We start from the raw sequence: 21394 nt of genomic DNA on the forward strand, positions 1-21394 counted from the left end.
GGGGTCTGCTCAGGGACTCAGGGACCAACCCACTGATGTTTCAGTTGGCAGGTGACCAGCTGGATACCTGGACCACAGCCACTCTCAGACTGCTAAAACACGTGAACTTAATGACACTGTGATTTCACAGTGTTTTCACTACCCCTTAATAATGTTTTGAGTTTTAATTGCACTATACATTACAAACAATACATTTTAAAACATTAAAAAAATGATCATTTTAAATTAAAACTCTTATGAAGATTCATTAACCACTCCATTTTCAGAAAAATAAAATTTTCTGGCAATTATTTAATTGTTCAGACAGGCCGACTGTATTTTCACTGTGATTATTGGCTGTTGCCATGTTGTCGTTTACTCTCCCATATTTAATAAAAAGTGCATTCTGGATAAACTTTCAAGGCTCACATCGCCATTAAAAAATTTTAGATTCATGAAAGGTTTGTTTTTCACCTAAATTTGAAAGCAGGATCACTTTTCCAGCCCTGATTTCTTCAGGTTCAGAATCATTTTGTAAAGGTACGAGCCCCTGACTGTTTTTCCTGCGATGAAGCTGAAAAATGTCTCTGCTGTCATGCTTTCCATGATAAGCCAGTCAGAAAATGTAATTTAATTTTAATTAAATACCACAAGCCTTTGAGTTTACACAGAATGCATGCTTGTGCGTTTTATGAATTATGACAGAGGGGTCAAACATCCACCCAGGCATGTTTCTGCTGCTCTGCGTCACACATGTTTAAACTGGAGCTAATGGTTTCAGTGGAGAGCTAGCTGATGCTAATGCTCGGTGAGTTAAACGTTTGGAAACAAGATCGTTAACGGAGGAAAGTTCTGACGTTTGTACTATTTGGCACCTCTGGGCCACCGTAGCTCGGTCCTGCAGCAGGCTGGTATCTGACGTCCCCTCTCTGCCTTTAAACAGTTATTTTCTGTGTGAGAGCCATCAGCAGTATTTCAAACATGCAGAGAACAGCCAGCAGCATTTAAGGGCCTCTGAGCTCTTGGCAGCTTGGCGTTCCCAATGAGCTCCTCTGGGAAGCTTTAACTGTGTGCAGTCGGAGCTCGAAGCCCTGAGAATTTAAACCAAACGGCCTTTTAAGCCCAACAATAAAATCCGTGCCATACAGACTAAGCTGCTTTGTGTGGTATTCATTTCTGGAGTTATAACCAGCTTCCTGTCACCAGTGCTGTGCATGGCGCTGCTCACAAATAACGGAAAACACGCCGCCGTCCTCCTGCTGTCCGCCTCCCTCTGTATCGCTAACAATTTTACGTGTTCATGAAGATGAAGTTTTCCAGCGCTATCTGAGGTCCTCTCTGCACATGCCCAGTTCACTCCTTTTCTGGAAGTTAGTCCACATTGAGGACAATTACAGCCGAGTCCGAACAACCGAAGTGGACCCACATTCACACTGAGCCACTCTACCAAACACACATTCTCACCCTTCACATTTCTGCAGGTCCCTCAGATTCTCACCAAAGACTGTGAAGAATTTCAATTGAGTAAGTTTCATAGAAATACAGAACCTTTGAAAACAGCTCGATGGCACAATGTGTTTAGGAAGTCTCTCCTTTTCATTCCTGTCAGGTTTCAGGGCCTCTCAGCTACGATCCACACTCGATGAGCTCGAGTGCGGCCTGATGTCATCAAACTGGAAATTAGATCCAGCACGAAGATCGGAACAGGCGGAGCTCTGAATGTTTAGAGGTTGAGGTCGACTGAGGAGGCGCGGCCTTCATCAGCACAAAGGTTAAGCTAATCAATAATCAGTTGAGGTGGCAGCTTTGAAATCGCTGCTCAGCTACACTTCATGTCCTGGACAACACTGCCACCGTGTGGACAGACAGCATAAGAGCAGCAAGTTCACAATTACTCCTGGGGTCAAAGGTCAGAGATCAGGGATTTGTTGGGTCTCATTACCTGAAGCTGCCCATCAGCCTCAGCAGTTTCATCACTCTTTAAGGCTCGACCAATAGAAACTGTCAGCTGATCGGTGTTTGATCACATTCATCAAAAACTAAAATGTGACCGTCACAAACATCACAGTGATGTCATGTCTGGTGGATTTAGAGAGAAGGTGGATAAAAGTGCTTCAGTTCATCATCTGAGAGAATATCAAACAGGAAGAAGTCCCATTTTCTACATTTGTAAGACACCTTTAAAAGTTTAAAATCAAAATTGGATTCACGGTCCTCTGACACCCAGTCAGACCATCCTTTATTTACAGTAACTTCAGTTTATCTGATAAAAGCTTTAGCTCCAGAATATTAATTTATGTTAAGTTTGAAGCCATGTAAAAAAATAAAAATAAAAAAATAAAAACATGAGAGAGTGGGTCAAAGTTCAGCTCTTTAGATCAGGGGCGTCATAAGGCCCGGGCTCCAGAACCAGCCCGCCAGACAGCTTTGGAAAATATGAAGCAAATTCATTCCCCCATTCATACCACACTGAATCAATTTATAAAAATAAAAACTTAATTACCCTATAAATATGGGACAGTCCGGTCTGTGCACTAACAGGACTTTATTGGTAATTTTGCTGTTCAAACTGCGCTTCATTTTTTATTCTTTAACCCTGTAATCCAATCCAACCCATCAAAAAATAGCCAGAAAATTCAGATGTTTAATAACCTTTATAACAATTGTTTTGCTATATCATGTTAAGATATATTTTATTAGATATTTTTTGTATCACATTTGATACAGTGGGTGTTTTGGGCAAATTTTTGTTAACAAGAATGTGAAATTTAGATCCCCAAAAAAGTTTTGTCCATAACATTTTGAAATTATGGCAAGTATTGATCATGTTGATGAGATCTCAGAAACTCATGCAGCAAATATGATACAAATGGCAAAATACGGTTAATGTGATGTGAGGACTGAGCACCAGCAGCTCAGTGTTTGATGTTTGTGTGACAGTAAGATGGAGACAGAGACGAGGCGTCGGCTGTTCGGTCGATTAGTTTATTATTTCCCGCACAAAAACAAAAACAGCTGTTTTTAGTAAAAGGTGTTTGGTCTCTTGGTGGTGAAGCGGGGTTTGTGCTGGCGGCGCAGGACCCGGTGGGGCAGGGGGAACCTGATCTTGGAGTCCTGCAGGGAAACACAAAAGTCACACGATAAGACGTTAAAGCGCAAAACAAAGCCGCTAACGGTCGTCTGTCGCCAGCTTCATGACCGCCAGGTTTAAAGATTGAGGCTTGAAACCTGGAAGAGGAATCTGGCCATTGGTGTGGCGGGTTTTCAAGCTGGAGCTGACGATGGTGGCAGCAGCCCAGAGAGAGTCCCGCCTCCTGGTGAGGGAGGGCAGCGAGAGGAAGACTTACGTGGAACTGCTTGATGGCGGGTCTGCGACACTTGTTGGCGGCGATCACCTGCACCTTCATGATCTGGATTGAGTGGGCACGGGCACGATGGCGAGCTCCCATGTCACGATCTGAAAGAGAGGTTAGGAGGCAGAGCTTAACAAACAGGAAGCAGCTGATCTGTGCAGACATCTGTTGATAAAACCTTTCACGCCCTGCATCGCAATAAAAATTAAACCCTAAAACGCTCAGACGTCACCTGCTGCTCTTTGTTTCTACTAAGGTTGGATTTTTAGATTCAGATGTGAGCGAAATGCTCGCCTTCCTGCTCATTAGAGATCATTGATCAGGCTCTGGCAGAAACAGCATCAGTGATGGAACAATAATAGTTCAGTAATTTTAGATGTTTAAATTAAATTCCTGTTAAATAATCCAGATGATGATATTAATTCATCATTAAGCCTAAAACCTCCTTAGAGGCAGGAGTTACGTCCACGCTCAGGTGTTTGACCACCAGCTGTCAGCTCAGACCAAACACACCACAGCGCTGACACACACAGCTGGGTTTAGCAGCTCAAACAAAATCCAGTGAACAGGCGCTTCAGAGCGCTCGTGCAATGACACGTGAGCTCAGCTGGACGTTGGAGCCAGGAGGTCCTTAAAACCGCGGAGAAACTGCAGGAGCACGCTCAGATGCCATGAAACTACAAAACGGAAATGATTCTGCAGATTTACTGTCCGAGGTTTCCATCGGGGCGTCCTTAGCAGAGAAATCCTCACGATGAAGAACAAGTCAGAAAAATTGAATCTGGCTGTACGCTGACCGCCGTTAATTTTACTGGCGAAAACATTTCAAAGTTTTCATCAGCAAACTTTTTTCCTGACAAAAACACAACGATCAATATATCTGCCAGGAAAGCACAAAGCCAGCTCCCCATTTCTCATGAAAACACGACAAAAGGTCAAAATCTGAAATCATCTTTAATATTTTGCTGCTGTGAATAACATAATTCCCACTTTTGGGATTAACCGTAAACCAAGCAGATCCAAACCTGATTCTCACCGTGATCCAGGTAAATTCGTCTGATTTCTAAAAACAGTTTCTAACAACAGAGGCGCCATTGAAGCGGCGCATCGTTGGCCCGCTGTAGTACTCACAGCACTGAGTGACAGCTCCAGATGTGGTGAGGTCCCTGTACTCTCTGTACATGTTGTGGGTGCCGCTGCGGGAGTCGTAGCGCAGCCAGATGCCGAAGTTCTTCACCTTCAGAGGCGTCTTCTCGTTGACCTGACCGGAAAACACGACGAGACATTAGACGATGTCAGAGTCGCTAACAAGGAAAAAAGAAACGAGGGTTAAACAGAGACTCACCAGGCCGCAGTAGACGATCTCTCCGGATGCCTTCTTCATCTTCCTAAGCTGAGAGACAAAGTACCAGAAGCGAGACTTGGCCACGATGTGGTTCGGGGCGAAGATCCTCATCCGGTAGAGAGGGGGGGCGGGGTTCTTAGCCGAGGGCAGTAGACGCCCAATGACCTTATACTCCCTAAGCTGTGGGAAGAAAACGAAGCTGCGTCACATGTAGGTAAAATGATCAAACCAACAACAGCGAGACAACAATAGGACATGTTGATCCCTGAATTCACTTTCAGAGGCACGACAGCAGCAGAGAAAGGCGACAAGGACCAAGTTCCTGTTCGCACGCCAGACAAAATCACGCCACGAACACGGCATGACCTTTGGGTTTGGGTGCGTACGGAGACAAATGACACACAAGCTACAAATAACATTGCTCACTTAAACATCACCAAAAACAAACTAATAATAAAATAACACAGTTTTATTTTCTTACCGCAAAAACTCAAACATGATTAAATTATCATTAAACTGACAGATAAGTCTCATCTGAGGTCTGTAGTGACATTTTGGCTAAAAAAACAAAACAAAAACAAAACTTTAAAATGACTTCAGTTTTATTGATATCTTAAAGCTTTTTTTGAACAATTATATTTTAAACTACAAATAACACAATCCTCTAAAAATTCGTGTTTTTCTATTAAAAACAAAAATCCATAACTGTTTCCTTTTATCTTATACTTCCTCGGTGTTAGGTTGGGTTTTTTTTTTTGCTGTCATCATTAGCCGAAAGCTTTCTTAGCATTTCCTATTTCTATCACCAGCACAGGTGTGCACACACCTGCCACTGAATTACTGAGTATCTGGAGAAAACCTTAAATTGCGCTTTTTTTCTTTTTTTTTTTAAAGAGAGGTTCTGCAGCCGCTCCATTCAGTGCTTTCTATACGGATTAAAGGCAGTTCATTGAGTCCGTGTTTCAGTTTGTGCTGCCAAGCCTTTGTGTCTGTTTCTGAATACTTTATATCAACTCCAGTTCTGGCCTACAGTGGAGAATAACTGCTGTGAGCTGGAGGAGTTTTTACAGTACTCAGTCACTGACCGCACTCGCTTTGAAAAAGCAGCGATTCTACAAAAACACTGTTTAAGCCTTTAAAAAAAAAAAAAGCTCCATAAAGTCCCGATATTTATAAAACAATGATAAAAACTACAGTTCCTACTAAAAAACCGGCTCACTATGCCTGGTTAAAAAGCACGCCGATAGCTCGGGTTAGAGATGAACTCACATTAGCTGCTAACGTTAGCTTCTACTAGCGCAAATCAAGCTGCGCTGAAATTAAATCAGATTAAATATGATCAGTGCTCCTGCTGGACCGCTGTCCACACCTCAAGCCGAGCTCATTTTCTCAGTGAAGCCGTGAGAGCTCGCACTCTCTCCGGCTGCAGCCCTCAGTTTGAGCCCAGTCCACATGGTGCTGACGCCATGTTGTAGACGCGAACGCACCGGGGTGAAAAGACTCAAATTGCCACTTTAAGTCGCACTTTCTGGAAATAACTCTGCACGAGCCCCTCAAACTAGACGTTATTTTATTAAATGTGCTGTTAGAAGCCGCGTGTGAAGAGTGAAAAAGTGTAAATTTAGGGTTTACGTACTGTGCCGGACGCCTTCATGGTGCCTCTCGCTCACTGCCACAGTAAAAGAGGAAGCAGCAGGGCGGAGCATGCGCACATCAAATGGAGGGCGGAAGTTCCTCAGAGGTGCCGTCCGAGTGGAGTTCCCCCCAGAAACCGAAGAAGATGAGTTATTGACCCACAATCTGTCAAACAATCTGTGTCAGCGATGGTATGACTTCATTCTGAGGCTAAAATCTGTTTTTAATGAATATCTGACCGAGAGATTCAAATACAACTCCACAGCCCTGAGAGGAGGGTTAAATGGCAGGAAGCTCTGGACTGATTATAATACAAGTGATTTCTTTATTTTAAATATATCCTCTTTATAATCCTGCAGCGTTTTACCAGAATAATCATGAACGCTGGACATCAAACACACAGATGTATGTTTACATATATCTGTCTATATCTTAAATAGAAAGCTATAGTGCTTATCCCTATATCCTTATAAGAAAGATCAGGCTTCCTGCTGTTTAATGAACAGCAGGACGAGTCTTCAGTCAGCACATCAAAGCACGGAGGAGAAAACAGGCTCGTGGTTCAATCCCCGTTTAGAAATACTGTTTTAAGACCACAAAAATTTTACAAAATAAAGAGTTTGACCAAGCTGGTTTTTCCACTGCAAGCAGGTGGAGCTGAAGAAAGAGGGCTTTACACTGATATGATCAATATGAGAGTCGATCACTCTTGATTATTGATTTATGATGTCACGCTCTGATTGGATGCCTGAATGTGGGAGAATCAGCTGTCAGCTGTGTCCTGTCATGTGCTGTCTGAGGGAGCACATCTGTTCCACATGCTCCTTCAGATGTTTACCTGCTGTAAAGGTGTGATCTGAACTCTTAAATTCAAATTAAAGTGTGCACTCTTTCTTCCTGTGGCATGATTATTGTCATCACACGGTTACAGGTGTTCACATACTCATGGAATCTTTAACCTTGTATAATTAGAAGAAGAAGAAGAAAAACAAGAAGAAGAATGTATTATCTTGGCAAATGTATTCTTTAGTGTCTTTTGACTTCATAAGAAACAGATCTAGTAATCATGGTCTATGTGCTTGCCTATAAAAGTTCATCTTTCCCATACTGAACTCCATCTTGTGACTTTCATTAAAGAAAACAAACTAGATGTTAAATCTGTGACCTCAGGAACAACACAAAGGGCCTACTGTGTTTTCTGTCCTGTTATTGTCACCTTTTAGCCTTTTGTATGCCTGATTTAAAATAAACAAAGCAGTCTTGATTCAACATCTCCATGTCAATGGATCTACTGATCTAATGAAGCAAAGGCTGCGTAAGACAGAGAAAACGACAGTTCCAGCTGAACTTTAACTTTTAACCTCAGAATTAAATCCAGTCAAAATTCAGTCTGAAGCTTCTCTGCAGTATGACAGCTTCACTGAAACATTTTTATTCACAAATGCAGACATTTCAAAGCTAAACCATGTATAAACAGATGGCTGAATGATCTTAAACTCTTGAGTAAGTCGCTAAAACATGTAAATGACAAGAAAACCTGTAAACTTGTTGTACTATTCAGTAAGTTCAGTTTATGTTAAAAGGAGGCCTCTCTATTTGAGATGTGGATCATGATTTCCCTTTTTATTCTCACGGTCTATGCCTATACTCTCAGATTTTACATTGCCCTTTTCTTTCTTTCTTTCTTACTTTCTTTCTTTTGTTATTTCTTTTGCTTTGCTTTTTCTGTTCTTTTTTTTATCTTGTAGTAATGCTCAACCGTAACAACAACCGTTTGTTGTTGATAAATAAAGTTCATTAAAAAAATAAATAATTAAAAAATGTGCACGTTTTGCTGACGCAGTGACGGCGGACCCTCTTCCGGGTCACGCGCGGTGAGCCGGAAGTGATCGTGCGCGGACACGCTGCGTGCAGTGGTACTCCCGGCGGCTCTGTGAGGCGCTGACGGAGAAGAACCACCGGAGGAGGACGGTTTCATTAAGGTAGGATCTCATTCTTCTTCTCCCCTCTGAGCTCTGGCTGTGAACTGCAAACGGGGCTGAGGCTTGCTGAGTTTTTTTTGCGTGAGGCTTAAGTTGCTGTGGAGCTCGCGGAGCCGCGGGCAGGTAGCCTCACCGGGCCGTCATAAACCGGGGAAGAACTTCCCTCGGCTCCATCCGCTCCCCCGCACCGTCACAGCCGATCTAATTAAACACCTTCGGGTGAATTCGGCGGGGTTTGGTGGAGTTTCAACCATGCGAGGAGCGCCCTCCGCCCGCCCGCGAGCTCAGCGGCTAGCAGGCTAGCTGGCGTTAGCAGCTAGTTTGTTCCGATGTGAAGGTGTTAGCTCGGAGCTAACTGACGAAGGTGGGCTTCATCCAGGAGCTGTGACATGGAGATATCCGCCTGGGGCTCAGGTGTTCGGTAGAGATGAGACCGTGTGCTGTGGGTGGTGTTTCGGTGTAAACATGGAGGCTGGAGTATTGGCCCCGTGTTGCATCACCCTCGGTCTCCGTCGTCCACAAACGCCACCCGAGCTGTCACTGCGGGCAAGAGCACTGCCAGCTCACCTGGACTGACTATCAGCTGGACACCTATTTACCTGTCATAGTACATAGCCCCTACATAGCCAACGTAATTCAGTCTGTAATTTTGATTAAATCTGTTTTTATAGGAACGCTGGACAAATTCTCTAAATTGGGCCAAAAATGAATGGAGTTTGGTGGAGAAATGCCCGTTTTCTACAGCAGATTACCCATGTGTTATTACTGTACAGCAGTGTACACCTACTCGACCACGTACTTGGTTAATTAAAAAAAAACAAAACACGAAGCTAATAAGGTTAAGAAGAGTATCCAAACCTTTCTTTACTGAAATTTAATAAAAAGTGAATGGAGTTTGGTAGAGAGGCGCCCTGTTTATACAGCTGTGTTTATTCTTAATCAACCCACCCTTGGTCACATGCTTTCACTGAAACTACAACCTAGATCTGATGTGTTTATCATCACTACAGTGCAGAATCAAATTTCCACTAAATCTGATAAAAAGGGAATGGCCTTTGGAAAGAGCCATATCTCTGGAGCCTTTCTTTTGAATTATTACTTTTATCTGACAACATCAGTCACATACTTTGAGCCTTTTATTCATTAAATTTGTATTTACAAACAGCAACAAGAATTCTAAAGTACACGAAGGAAAGAACAACGGACAAGATTAAGAAAAGGGATAGAAATAAGCAAGAAGAGGCAGAAAAGGGAGAGGAAGAGTTTTTAAAAATGGAGGAATCAAGGGGAGAAGGAAGGAAGTAGGATATGAATGAGGGAATATAACTAAAGTAGGATGAAGGAAAGGAGGGACAAATTAAAAGAAATAAAACTTTAATGGCACTAGGATGGGAGCAAGAGATGAAAGAAGCAAAGTTTTTAACTAAATGTGATGTGGGGGTTTTTTTTAATGGAGTTTGGTGAACACTGTTTTTGGCTACATGCCCTTTTCAAAAATGGATTTCATCTGATTGTTTTAAGGAGACCACCACAGAAATAAACCTACACTAAATGTGATCAAAAGTGAATGGAGTTTGGTTGAACAGTGGTTGTGTATGGAGCTTTTTCTCCATGAATTATTGCTCTTATGTGACAGCACTGTTAACACCACACCCTACATGTTTATAACCTATAATTAGAACCAATTTAATTGTTTTTTTTTTAAGAATATAAAGAGAGCTTCACTAAAATCTAAAGTCTGCCTTCAGTAAAGACAGAGTCTTTATGTTTTCCTGGGATTTCTGATTATTCACTAAAAATAAGTCTCTTGTGCTTCTTTAACTGTAACCTTAATAACTCTAAAGCTGATCATGTTTCTTTGACTTCTGCTGAAAGAGTTTACCTGAACAAATGACACCTGAATCCTGTAACTGCCCTTAAATCATCTAATTAATCTGCTTCAATCTCACCAACCTGTGCTGTGTTGTGACAATTGTCTCTTTCCTTGCTGCAGATGAGAGAGTTCTGGCCGGCAGCAGCAGAGAGGAGTGAACCGGCCTTGGAGGAAAGCTAACCCACGAATGGCCTGCCAGTCTGTCGCTGTAGTCATGGACGAGCAGGCCCTGCTGGGGCTCAACCCGAACGCCGATGCCCGCTACAGGCAGAGGGTGAGGCACCACCACACATCGCCACTGATACCCACACACCCAAAACAGTCACAAAAATCAAGCAGGATGGGTTTACAGATGTATGAGCTGAAAATGGTTCAAAGACGACATGTCAGGAGCTGAAAGTAGTAAATCTTACTCAATGTCACGGGTACTTTAACAGAAGTAAGGCAGCAAAAATTAGGTTAATCAGTGGAGTGAATGAAGAGTCTGGGTACTGAAGCTTCAGGGTGTTCAGAGGATCTGGAGGAATAATTACTAGATCAGGTTTAAATCTCTGCTAGAGAACGAGGATGCTCTGCACCATGAATGCATCCGGCCAGCCTGACAGATTATCTGCCACTTTCACTTCATCCTGCAGGTGTTTACAGGTCTTTTCTCACTGTGTTTGTGTTTGAGCTGGTACAAAACTGCATTCAGTCATACTTAAACACGCTGAAGACACTTCTGTTGCTCAGTTTCAAAGATGAGACACAAACCACACGGTGCAGAGCTTCCAGAAACACGACTTCTTAGTTAAAGACAGCATTCAGGTGCTGAACTGGCCTGCTAAAAACATCTGGAGCTCCATCAGCATTTCTCCTGCTCAGTGAGTCTTTGAAAGGTGGTGATTGGTCAGCGTGTGTGGCCTCACTAAACAGAAGACAACAGGCAAACAAACAGAAATGTTTTAGCATCTGTTCTGATGTTTGCTTACCTGTGAGGTTTATCAGCATCCAATAGAAACAAGATAAGCAGAGCACACTCAGATCAAAACCTGACATCAGCACCAGTAAACCCTCTGCGGATGTAAAGGTGCAGGAGAAGAGGAGGTGTGAGAGCTGCTTGAGTAGAGCAAGAGCTGGTGATGTCATTGATGTCGCCCCTCTGTGTATTTCCAGGCTATGGCTTACTTCGAGCAGCTGAAGGAGTCTCAGGACGCTTGGGAGGTTTGTGCTGAGGCTCTCGCCAAAGGGATTTACAGGTGAGTGCCCCGCCCACACACCACAGGTGTGTTAGAGTCGTACCTGCAGCTGTTAAATGCATTTCTGTGTTTCAGTGATGACCACGTCAAATTCTTCTGCTTCCAAGTCTTGGAGCATCAGACCAAGTTCAGGTGAGAAAGAAGCTTCTTCACACGTGATCACATGATGAGTATTACCTGCTGGAGCTGCTCTCACGTGTGTGTGTGTGTGTGTGTGTGTGTGTATTACAGACATTGCAGTTTGAGTGCTGTTCAGCAGCAGCTCATCAGAGAGACTCTGATGAAGTGGCTCCAGTTTCAGGTATGTCACACCTGGTTCCACATTTAAAATAAAAAGAACAAAACTTTGTGCCAGTTTAAACATCACAGTAATTTTCACTGTTTTAGTGGTGCAGATTTGAGCCTCGCTCACATCTTCTCACAGACTCGCTGTTACGTCTTCCGTCTCTTCCTCTTCCCCGTAGCTGATGAACACTCAGCCCGAGAAGGCCTTCATCAGGAACAAGGCAGCACAGGTGTTCGCCCTCACCTTCGTCATGGAGTACCTGACTCTGTGGCCCAAGTTCTTCTTCGACATCCTGTCCCTGGTGGGTCTGAACCCCCACGGAGTCGACATCTACCTGAGGACACTGATGGCCATTGATGCCGAGGTGGTGGACAGAGACATCCTGCACACGCCGGAGGTCAGAAAGCGGCTCATGATGGGAAAACTTTTGGTGGTGTTTTATATTTGTTGCTGAGTTAGAGAAGGAGAGCAGGCTGATGTGGGAGGAAGAAGCCTCTGCAGGAAAGGAACCCACAGAGCTCTGGCCCACACGTTACTCACAAAAAAAGACTGGTTTCTAAGGAAGGGCGGTCACATGACCCAACAGGAAATGTGTCATAGGAAGCGTTTGTAGCTTTGGTGATAATTTCGCTGCATGTATTCCTGCAGGAGACTCGCAGGAACACGCTGATCAAAGACAGCATGAGGGAGCAGTGCATCCCCAGCCTGGTGGAGTCCTGGTTCCAGATCCTGCAGACGTACCAGCAGTCCCACCCCGAGCTCACCTGTCAGTGCTTGGAGGTGGTCGGAGCCTACGTGTCCTGGATCGACCTCAACCTCATCGCCAATGACAGGTCAGAACGAGCACGGGGAGAGGCGTCGTATACATGATTTCTGACACACGGCCATCACGTCTCACCTGTTTTTGTGTTTTCAGGTTCGTGAACCTGCTGCTGAGCCAGATGTCCATGGAGGAGCTGAGGGAGGAGGCCTGCGACTGCCTGTTTGAAATTGTCAACAAGGGAATGGATCCAGTGGACAAAACCAAGCTGGTGGAGTCTCTGTGCCAAGTGCTACAGTCAGCAGGCTTCTTCAACGTGGAGCAGGTTAGAGTTACCATGGATACAAGGAACACGCCCATCACAGCCTCAGAGGCTCACGAGGGTCCTGAAAATGTCTGACAGTGACTTAAAGCACCGTTCTGCTGTTATTATAAATAAATATTTCCAGCTGTGACTTAAACGTAAACATGAAACATTTCCATCGTCCATCCATCATCGTTGTTCACGGCCTGTCCAGAGCTAATCAAAAGACACCAAGTGAAGAATAGCTGCTGTAGATCATCATTTAACACACGAATATTATACTTAAAGGAAAAAAGCAGCAACACTGAGGCCTCAGTTCTACAAAAACTCACAGTGTTTATGAAAGGAGGATTTGGTGTTTGTGATGTCACAGATGGTCTCACAGCTGGTTCGTTAAACATGTATCAGTTTAAAAATTGATTTTGTTTTCTTAAGTTTGCAGCGCTGAACTGTTCCTGCAGAATGTGTTTCCTTTACAGCTTCATGTTTATGTTTCCTCTTCCTGTCCCCTTTAGGAGGAGGATGTGGACTTCCTGGCCAAGTTCTCAAGGCTGGTGAACGGCATGGGTCAGAGTCTGGTGCTGAGCTGGACCAAGCTGGCGAAAACCGGCAACGTGAAGGACGCATCGGAGACGCTGCAGGCCGTGGAGGCCAAAGTGCCTCTGCTGCTGCAGCTGCTGGTGCACGAGGATGACGACATCTCGGCCAACATCGTCGGCTTCTGCTACGAGTACCTGCACGTCCTCAAACAGGTGAGGCTTCTGAGGCGCGGGCAGCTTTTCTAACTTTTAGGAACAAGTTTAAAAGTGAGAACATGTTAAAAATTAGGGACCTTTGGGTCTCACAGCAGTGGTTTCAAATGTTCTGAGGTTGTTTTCTGTTCGTAGCTTCCTCAGCTGACAGACCAGCAGAAAGCGAACATCGAGGTGAGTCTCTGAGCGCGCTCAGTGCATTCTCACGTCTTTATCTGAGGGTAAATCATTAAAAAGTTTTCTCGCTGTCACCATAGGCCATCATGCTCGCTGTAATGAAAAAACTCACGTACGATGACGAGTACAACTTTGAGAACGAGGTGAGTTTCTGTTTCTTCCTCTGTGAGGGCGGGGCAGAGCGGCAGGCATTACACCTGCTGTTGTTGTTTCTCAGGGCGAGGACGAGGCAATGTTTGTGGAGTACAGGAAGCAGCTGAAGATGCTTTTGGATCGACTCGCTCAGGTTTCACCGGAGCTGCTGCTGGAAGCCGTCCGCCGCGTCTTCACCAACACGATGCAGTAAGAAATGTTTTGATTTGTTTAGAGAGGTGGGAAAAACGCAGCTGCCATGTTTCAGCTTTAATGTCTCCTCTTAGGAACTGGCAGACAGCACCCTTCATGGAGGTGGAGGTCGCCATTAGGCTGCTCTACATGCTGGGTGAGGCCTTACCAGCGGCGCATGGTGCCCACTTCTCTGGAGACACGGCCAAGACGAGCGCCCTGCAGGACATGATGAGGACGGTGAGTCACATGACCGCTCGGCTGTGGTTCGGCGTCTGTGCAGCAAAATTTTAAACGCGTTTTCTTTTTGAACCCTTAGCTGGTTTCCTGCGGTGTCAGCAGCTACCAGCACACCTCCGTCGCTCTGGAGTTCTTTGAAACGGTTGTGCGATACGACAAGTTCTTCATCGTGGAGCCACAGCACATTCCTGGCGTGCTGATGGCGTTCCTGGACCAGCGAGGCTTGAGACACAACAGCCCGAAGGTCCGCAGCAGGGTGGCCTACCTGTTCTCCAGATTCATCAAAACCCTACAGTGAGTCCAGCTTCACTTACTGTACAACATCACACGTTTCAGTTTCCAATGGCAAGCCGTTGCCATTGGAAGCCATGTGATGCCGTTGATGCGGCAACAGGCTTCACAAGTGTGCGCTACACCAAGAATAACTCCACCACAACAAAATGTGATGTTTACACAGAAAACGGCAAAACTACAACCTTAGAAAATATTGTTTCATAAACTCTTTGAGCTGTACCGGCTCCTTTTTAACGTAATAAAACAGAAACTACAGCTGTCATTTCGTTCACAGTAGCCATGGAAACACAAACTGTTAGATCAGATTTGTGAGTTTCTTGTGGTTGCCAGCAGGTAGATTAACAGCAGTGGTGAGTCCACACATGCTCACAAACATTGTCGTATGGACATATGCCCAGCGTCCGGAGGGGGACGCACTGAACATGTGCAAACTTTTGTATGTAAAACTACATGTCTAGCCATGTTTTTTTAAAAATAATTTATAATATTTAGTCTTTTGAAATCAGATGATTCTTTTTCTTTCTATATTACCACAAAGACAAAAAAGACATGAAACGTGTGAGCAAGTTGCCCTCTGACGCTGAACCTGTTCATAACTCAGGCTGGAGTCAGGTTCAGTGGTTTATGATGATGATTTCAATCTGTCGGCTTTATCAGGTTTTGACCTCCAGCTTTCACTGGTGTGGCTCTCAGCTGTTTACCCATTTATTAAGATTTCTAACCTCCGCTGTGGTCATGAGTAGAAAGAATGATGCTAAGGAACTTAGCCTCAATCTGAAAGGCAGAGTGAGGTGGATCTGACCAGGAGGCCACCTCGGTGAGGCGTTAAGGCCCCGAGGCGTCTGCTCAGGCTGCTCCATGACATATAGAATGAGACTCATTACAGTCGGATGTGAATCTAATGTAGTTAATGAATCCAGGAACGAAGAGTCTGATTTAAGAAAGAACATCCGAATGATTGAAAATACGCTCAGTTGACTTTAAAACCGCTCTCTGTTGGCAGTAAACACATGAATGCCTTCGTCGAGGACATCCTGACAAGGATTCAGGACCTGCTGGAGCTCACTCCACCTGTGAGTATCACAACACCGCCTCTGGTTGCTGTTTCCTCCTCCTGTACTAACTCATGCAATTCTCTGTCCAGGAAAACGGTTTCCCGGCGCTCCTGACCAGCGACGACCAGCTCTTTATGTTTGAGGCAGCCGGCATCCTCATCGTCAACAGCGAGAGCCCTGTGGAGAGGAAGCAGGCACTGATGAGGAGCCTGCTGACACCGCTGATGGACGCCTTCCGCCTGCTACTCGCCAAACTCCCCCAGGAGACTGAGGAGGAGCGTCAGACCGCCCTCGCCGACTGCCTGAGTCACGCCGTCGGCTTCGCCAGGTGAGAATCCATCAACGATCTATTTATTTATTATTCTGTCCACCGCCACGGCGTGCTACTCACCTCGCCACCGTCTGTGGCATTTCAGCCGGACCAGCAAAGCGTTCAGCAACAAGCAGACAGTGAAGCAGTGTGGCTGCACCGAGGTGTACCGGGACTGCCTGCAGGCCTTCCTGCCCGCACTCAGCTGCCCTGTGCAACGGAGCGTGCTGCGCAGCTCCGTGCGTTCGTTCCTGCACCGCATGATCATCTGCATGGAGGAGGAGGTGCTGCCCTTCGTCCCCGCCGCCTCAGAGCACATGCTGAAGGACTGCGAGGCCAAAGATCTACAGGAGTTCATCCCACTCATCAGCCAGATCACCGCCAAGTTTAAGGTAAGCCGCCGCTGAACCAGCACCAAACCTTCCTGCACACTCTGACTCGCCATCCTTAACAAACTTCTCCTGTTGCCACGGCAGCGGCAGGTGTCTCCCTTCCTGCAGCAGATCTTCATGCCCCTCGTCCTTGCCATCTTTGAGGTTCTGGCACGCCCGGCAGAAGAGAACGACCAGACAGCGGCACTGGAGAAGCAGATGCTGAGGAGGAGTTACTTCAGCTTCATCCAGACCATCGCAGGAAGTGGGATGAACGAGGTGATGGCCAATCAGGGTGAGCGCCACTCAGCATGCCAAGAAACACGTAGACACAGAAGTAGGGTCTGAACCTCACAGGGGAGGGCTAATTCAGGGAAAGGAAGCATAGAAGGAATGATGGGAAAAGGAAGGAGAGAAAATGGATTAGGAACAAGGAAGTACAAACGAAGAAGGGAAGGAATGAAGGGAAAAAAGAGATGGTAGGAAGAAGGAAACAAATGAGGAAAGGAAACAAGAGGAGAAAACGGTCCAGAATATTTTTTTTCTTATTATACTTAAAATGAAAGAACAGGCCAAAGTTAAATGTTTTGTTTCCAGGGGCGGAGAACATGGAGCGCATCGTGTTCACCATCATTCAGGGCGCTGTCGACTTCCCCGACCCCATCGCGCAGAAGACCTGCTTCATCATCCTCACCAAACTGGTGGAGCTGTGGGGTGAGTCTGAAACATGACCTCGACAGGAAGTCGTTTCCTGTGAGCAGGAAGCTCGTTTTCTGTCACTCCCTGCTGGTCAATACAGGGTGTGAGCTTCACTCTGAGCTCTTCTTCTTCTGCAGGAGGTAAAGACGGCATGGTGGGCTTCCCTGACTTTATCTACAAACACATCGTCCCAGCCTGTTTCCTGGCTCCCCTCAAACCGACCTTTGACCTCTCAGATGCACAGACGGTCCTGGTGAGTTTCTTCAATTCTGCCTTTAATAAAAAAAATTTTGTTTTGGTGACAAGCCTCAACTGTTTTCCTTTTTTCAGGTGCTGTCGGAGTGCGCTCTCACACTGAAGATGATTCATCTCAAACGGGTAAAAATGCGTTTTTGTGGTTGACCAAGCTTTGTTATGTGTCACCGCGCTTCTGCTTGAACACGTGCTGTTTTTGTTTCAGGGACTCGAATTCATCCAGTTCTTGCAGCAGGAGTACCTGCCATCGCTCCAAGTGGCCCCGGAAATTTCACAGGTCAGAAAAGCTTAAACCCTGACGTTCAAAAATACCTCGAGATGTGTTCCTTTATTTATGTTCAGTTTTATTCATTTCAAAGTGTTTCCTTATTTAAATATATTTAAAAAAAAATTTCTTGCATTTTTTTTCCTCCCTTGATAGTTTCTTGTTGGTATTGTAATATATAGTTTGACCCTGCTGACTCTCCGTACTTTGGACGAACTGTGGTTGAATGTTTCCTAGTGTTGGACGTTGGACAGGTGGGTGTGTCAGAAAGCCTGCTAACAGTTCTTTGTCTTTTCTTTTATCCATCAGGAGCTCTGCCAGGTTCTCCAGCAGCCTGACGTCAAAGTCCTGAAAAACTACATTAAGGTATGAGTTGTTTTTCTTTCTTGGTTTACGGCCGAGTTCACCTGTTTCATTTCTACTGATGACCTTTTTTTATGTCGACAGGCGTTCTTCCAGCGAGGAAAACTGTAGGGAAAAAAACTGGAAGTTCACGGGGACTGAAGGACTCTTCACAGGAAGTGGTCATACTGCCACTCAACAATTGAAAAATACAGGACCTTAGCATAGGCGCTGCTCTTGCACTTAGAATTAAATGCATAACAAAGCCCAGCTTGTCTAAGTCGGGGACGCGGAACGAAGCCCGGTGAAACCCCTCCCTCTGAGATCAGCTGCTCATGTGCAGGAGCGCCACGTCTGCTCAGAAACGTGGAGAACTTTGTGGATGCCATGAGGAAAGGGCTTTTTTCTTTTTTTTTTCCCTTCTTTTTCTTTTTCAGGAGAGGACGCCTCTTGTCGGGAAAAGATTGGGTAATTATCCTCAGTGACCTTCTAGGTTAGAAGAATCGATAGCTTTACACTCACATTAGAAACCACATTTCAGAACAGGCTAGACTGAGTTTTATAAGAAGGAAGAATAAAAAGGGCTGACGCATTATTCTTATTTAAAATGTGGCTTTTTGTTTTGTTTTTGTTTTTTTTAAACATGCTGAGGAGTGAACGGTTGGTTTTAGGTTTGAAGTGAAACGTTACAGCCCGACTCGATCTGCAGATCAAGTATTATCTTGTTACCTGATCAGACAGAGATCCTCGGCATGGATTTTAAAACCGAAGACGTGACGGAAATAGACACCACATTTTTGTTTGCTGGATGTGGCTCTTTTTTTTTTTTAATTTCAGATGGAAATGAAAATGTAATGGAGGAACAAAGTGTAAATAAGAGAATAAGATGTTAAAAATGTAAATAAAATTCCTAGGTTTAGTTTCTTTTTGTTTTTTAAATATTCATTCCCATCTGGAATCCGTGTGCGGAGGCCCATTTATGCCAGGGAAAAAAATGTAATATAAAAGTTAAAATTTCTGATTTGTGGCATCAAAAGTTTATACAAAAAATTAAATATGCGTTCTTAAATTTTTTTTTTGTTTATAAATCGATTGAGTATTCATTTAAATTCACTTTCAGAATGAACATTTTTTCCAGGTATTTTCTTATAAATGCAACTTGATGAGTATTAACACAATTTTGTATTTGTTTTTTGAATTTTTTTTTGTTCAACCTTATGGTGACTCAATGCGTAAAAATTTGGTTTCCTTAATTTCATAAAAAGTGAATATTTAAACTTACTATAAAGCGTGACTTTAAAGTAAAACTATAAATTTCACAGATGTAACTTTTACACAAAACATTTGACCCACACTATTAGTTTTACTACTTCAATACAAAAATCATGTAAATTGAATTAATCAGTACATGGTTATATTTATTATTGCACTGACTCACATCTTTAAAAAAAAACCATTTCGTTTGATAAATTTAAAAATTACAATTTGCAAAAGTTGCAAGTTATTCTGTTGTGACTTAAAAGCTTGCTGTGGCTTTTTGTTTGGTTTATTTCCTCGACCTTAAAGTCACAGTTTTAGGTTGTTTGAAATTAAAAATTTAACAGGTGTGATCTGAAAGCAAACATAAATATGTTTATTATTCCGAAAGTTTATCAGGTTATTAACTGCTTTGATGTATTTAGTCAAACATGAGTGACTTTTTTGATTGAGTAATTAACATTTTTGATGCAGTTTCTCAATATTTTGAGGTTTGCTGTATTCAGTTAAGTTGTGAGTTTCTATGACTTTCACAGATTTTATATTATTCATATCATCAATTTATTAATTAAATATTTTGTTCTAGTCTCTTATAGTTTAACGTTTGGCAATTGAAAAATGTTTTTTCGGGGGAGGGGCGGGCGGGGGCTCTGACTTATTCTGAGTATTTGTACTTTTGATGACTCAAATCTCAAAATCTAAAACTTGAAAAAAAATCTGAATAATAATAAATGTAATCTAGCATTCAAATTGTTGCGATTTATTCAGTAAAACTGATTAACCAAACTTAAAATTTGAATCTGTTCATCTCTAATTTGGACAACTTTCATTCCTTTTTCTTGGCATATGAGGACTTCCGTAGAAATCTGAACTAAATCATGCGTATCTCCTGTAAAAACAGACCGTTGCTGTGTGCAGAAGCAGCTTGATTAATTTTATATTGCAGTGCAATTCAGGACGATTCATTATGCAACACTTTTACTGTGAAGGAGCTGCTAAACAGTTATAACTGTCCTGAAACAGCAACAATCTGTACAGATGCTCTTCACACCTCCAGATTTTGTGACGCCCTGGAAATATTTCCAATGTTTGAATAAGTCAGTGTGTTCATCGTAATTTGCTGTAATTTTCCTGAAACTTTGCCTTTGGACAACCTGCTGAGAAAGTGCCTGAAATTGTTGGTTCCAGTTAAAAGGGGACATCTTACACTCTCAAGAAATCCAGTGAAAACAAAAATCTAATCAACGATAGTAATTTTTTTTCTTTAAAGAAAAGGCTCCGTAATTTACCCAAAAAGTGAATGTTTATTTGCGGAGTAACACTTGTCAGCTGCGTATTAACACGGATTGAATTGGATGTACAGTTTGCCAATTAATGCTGCAGAACGGATTTGATGACAACAAAAATCTAATGAAATGTCATTAAATCATTGTTTACCTTTTCAGTTAACTGTAATACAGTTTTTTTTCTCCTCTGTGGTGAATTTAAAGATGCTATCTCTTCAAACAATATCTGATATTAATGCATATGAAATAAAAAGAAAAACATTTGCTTTATTAGACAAATATGAATATCACATTCATAGTGAGCCTGAAGTAAAATGTGAATATTTTCAGCTTTTTTAAAAAAAAATCATAAATAGTTTATTTTTGGCAGATGTGGGCTTCCATAATCTAGCAAAGTGCTAGTGGTGTAAATACATGGTTTAATACAGGGCAGTTGGTTTCTGGCTCTGATATAATCCACCTCAGTTTTCTGGTGATATGAAAGAACTCACTCAATGATGTTAGGTTAATAAAAACTGCCAAGCTTGGCACGCGAAAACAGTTAGCCTGCTTAGCTACTCTGTGGTTAGAAATTATTTTATTAGCATTTTGAACATTATGTCCCATTTATAAATTGACCAGAGTGTTGTTACCGCAACTTTAACCCAGCTTAGTATAAATAGTTAAAGAGGCCTGTTACCTAATTAAAGGTAGATTTTAGTTTTATCTGGTTTAGCTAACAAGCTAATGCTAATTGCTGCTAAAACAAAGATCTGTCATTTCTATATTTTTATCAATAAAAAAAATCCATTATGTTATTGAAATTATTTACAGTAGTTATTAAATGTGTGGGTTTTTTGTTTTTGGTTTGTTCTTTGTTTTTGTCAGTGTATGCTAGGCTTGCGGTTTCTCCCATTTCAATTTTCGCGTTATGTTAAGCTAGGCTAAAAGGATCTATAGGGTACAGGGTTTTTGTTTTGTTTTTATTGGGGGGGGGTACCTGTTTTTAAAAGGCTTCAAATGTTTTATTCCT

At 43.2% G+C, this 21394-nt stretch overlaps 2 protein-coding genes and 1 non-coding gene across 3 annotated transcripts; 1 reads left to right on the plus strand and 2 right to left on the minus strand.

Moving 5' to 3' along the window:
* Positions 1–2943: 2943 nt before the first annotated feature.
* Positions 2944–6408, minus strand: rpl18a (ribosomal protein L18a). The gene is made up of 5 exons (XM_063460257.1): positions 6314–6408; positions 4678–4857; positions 4464–4593; positions 3327–3436; positions 2944–3093 (listed from the first exon to the last, which is right to left on the minus strand). The coding sequence occupies exons 1-5, from the start codon at positions 6329–6331 to the stop codon at positions 3001–3003; spliced, it is 531 nt and encodes a 176-aa protein (XP_063316327.1). The 5' UTR covers positions 6332–6408; the 3' UTR covers positions 2944–3000.
* On the minus strand, positions 4931–5062 carry LOC134616085 (small nucleolar RNA SNORA68). Its single transcript, XR_010091426.1, has one exon. It is a non-coding gene; the product is annotated as a small nucleolar RNA SNORA68 (small nucleolar RNA).
* A 1783-nt stretch (positions 6409–8191) lies between the features above and the next one.
* xpot (exportin, tRNA (nuclear export receptor for tRNAs)) lies at positions 8192–19699 on the plus strand. Its single transcript, XM_063460214.1, has 24 exons — positions 8192–8294; positions 10288–10441; positions 11323–11405; positions 11481–11537; positions 11637–11706; positions 11870–12088; positions 12340–12524; positions 12608–12776; positions 13271–13507; positions 13643–13681; positions 13765–13827; positions 13902–14026; positions 14104–14248; positions 14328–14542; positions 15546–15615; positions 15687–15925; positions 16014–16299; positions 16384–16573; positions 16876–16992; positions 17115–17230; positions 17308–17355; positions 17438–17509; positions 17807–17863; positions 17945–19699. Exons 2-24 carry the CDS (start codon positions 10355–10357, stop codon positions 17969–17971), a joined length of 2916 nt encoding a protein of 971 aa, XP_063316284.1. The 5' UTR covers positions 8192–8294; positions 10288–10354; the 3' UTR covers positions 17972–19699.
* The last annotated feature ends 1695 nt before the right edge of the window (positions 19700–21394 follow it).

Source organism: Pelmatolapia mariae, linkage group LG17 (assembly GCF_036321145.2).
Source record: "Pelmatolapia mariae isolate MD_Pm_ZW linkage group LG17, Pm_UMD_F_2, whole genome shotgun sequence".
NCBI lineage: Eukaryota > Metazoa > Chordata > Actinopteri > Cichliformes > Cichlidae > Pelmatolapia > Pelmatolapia mariae.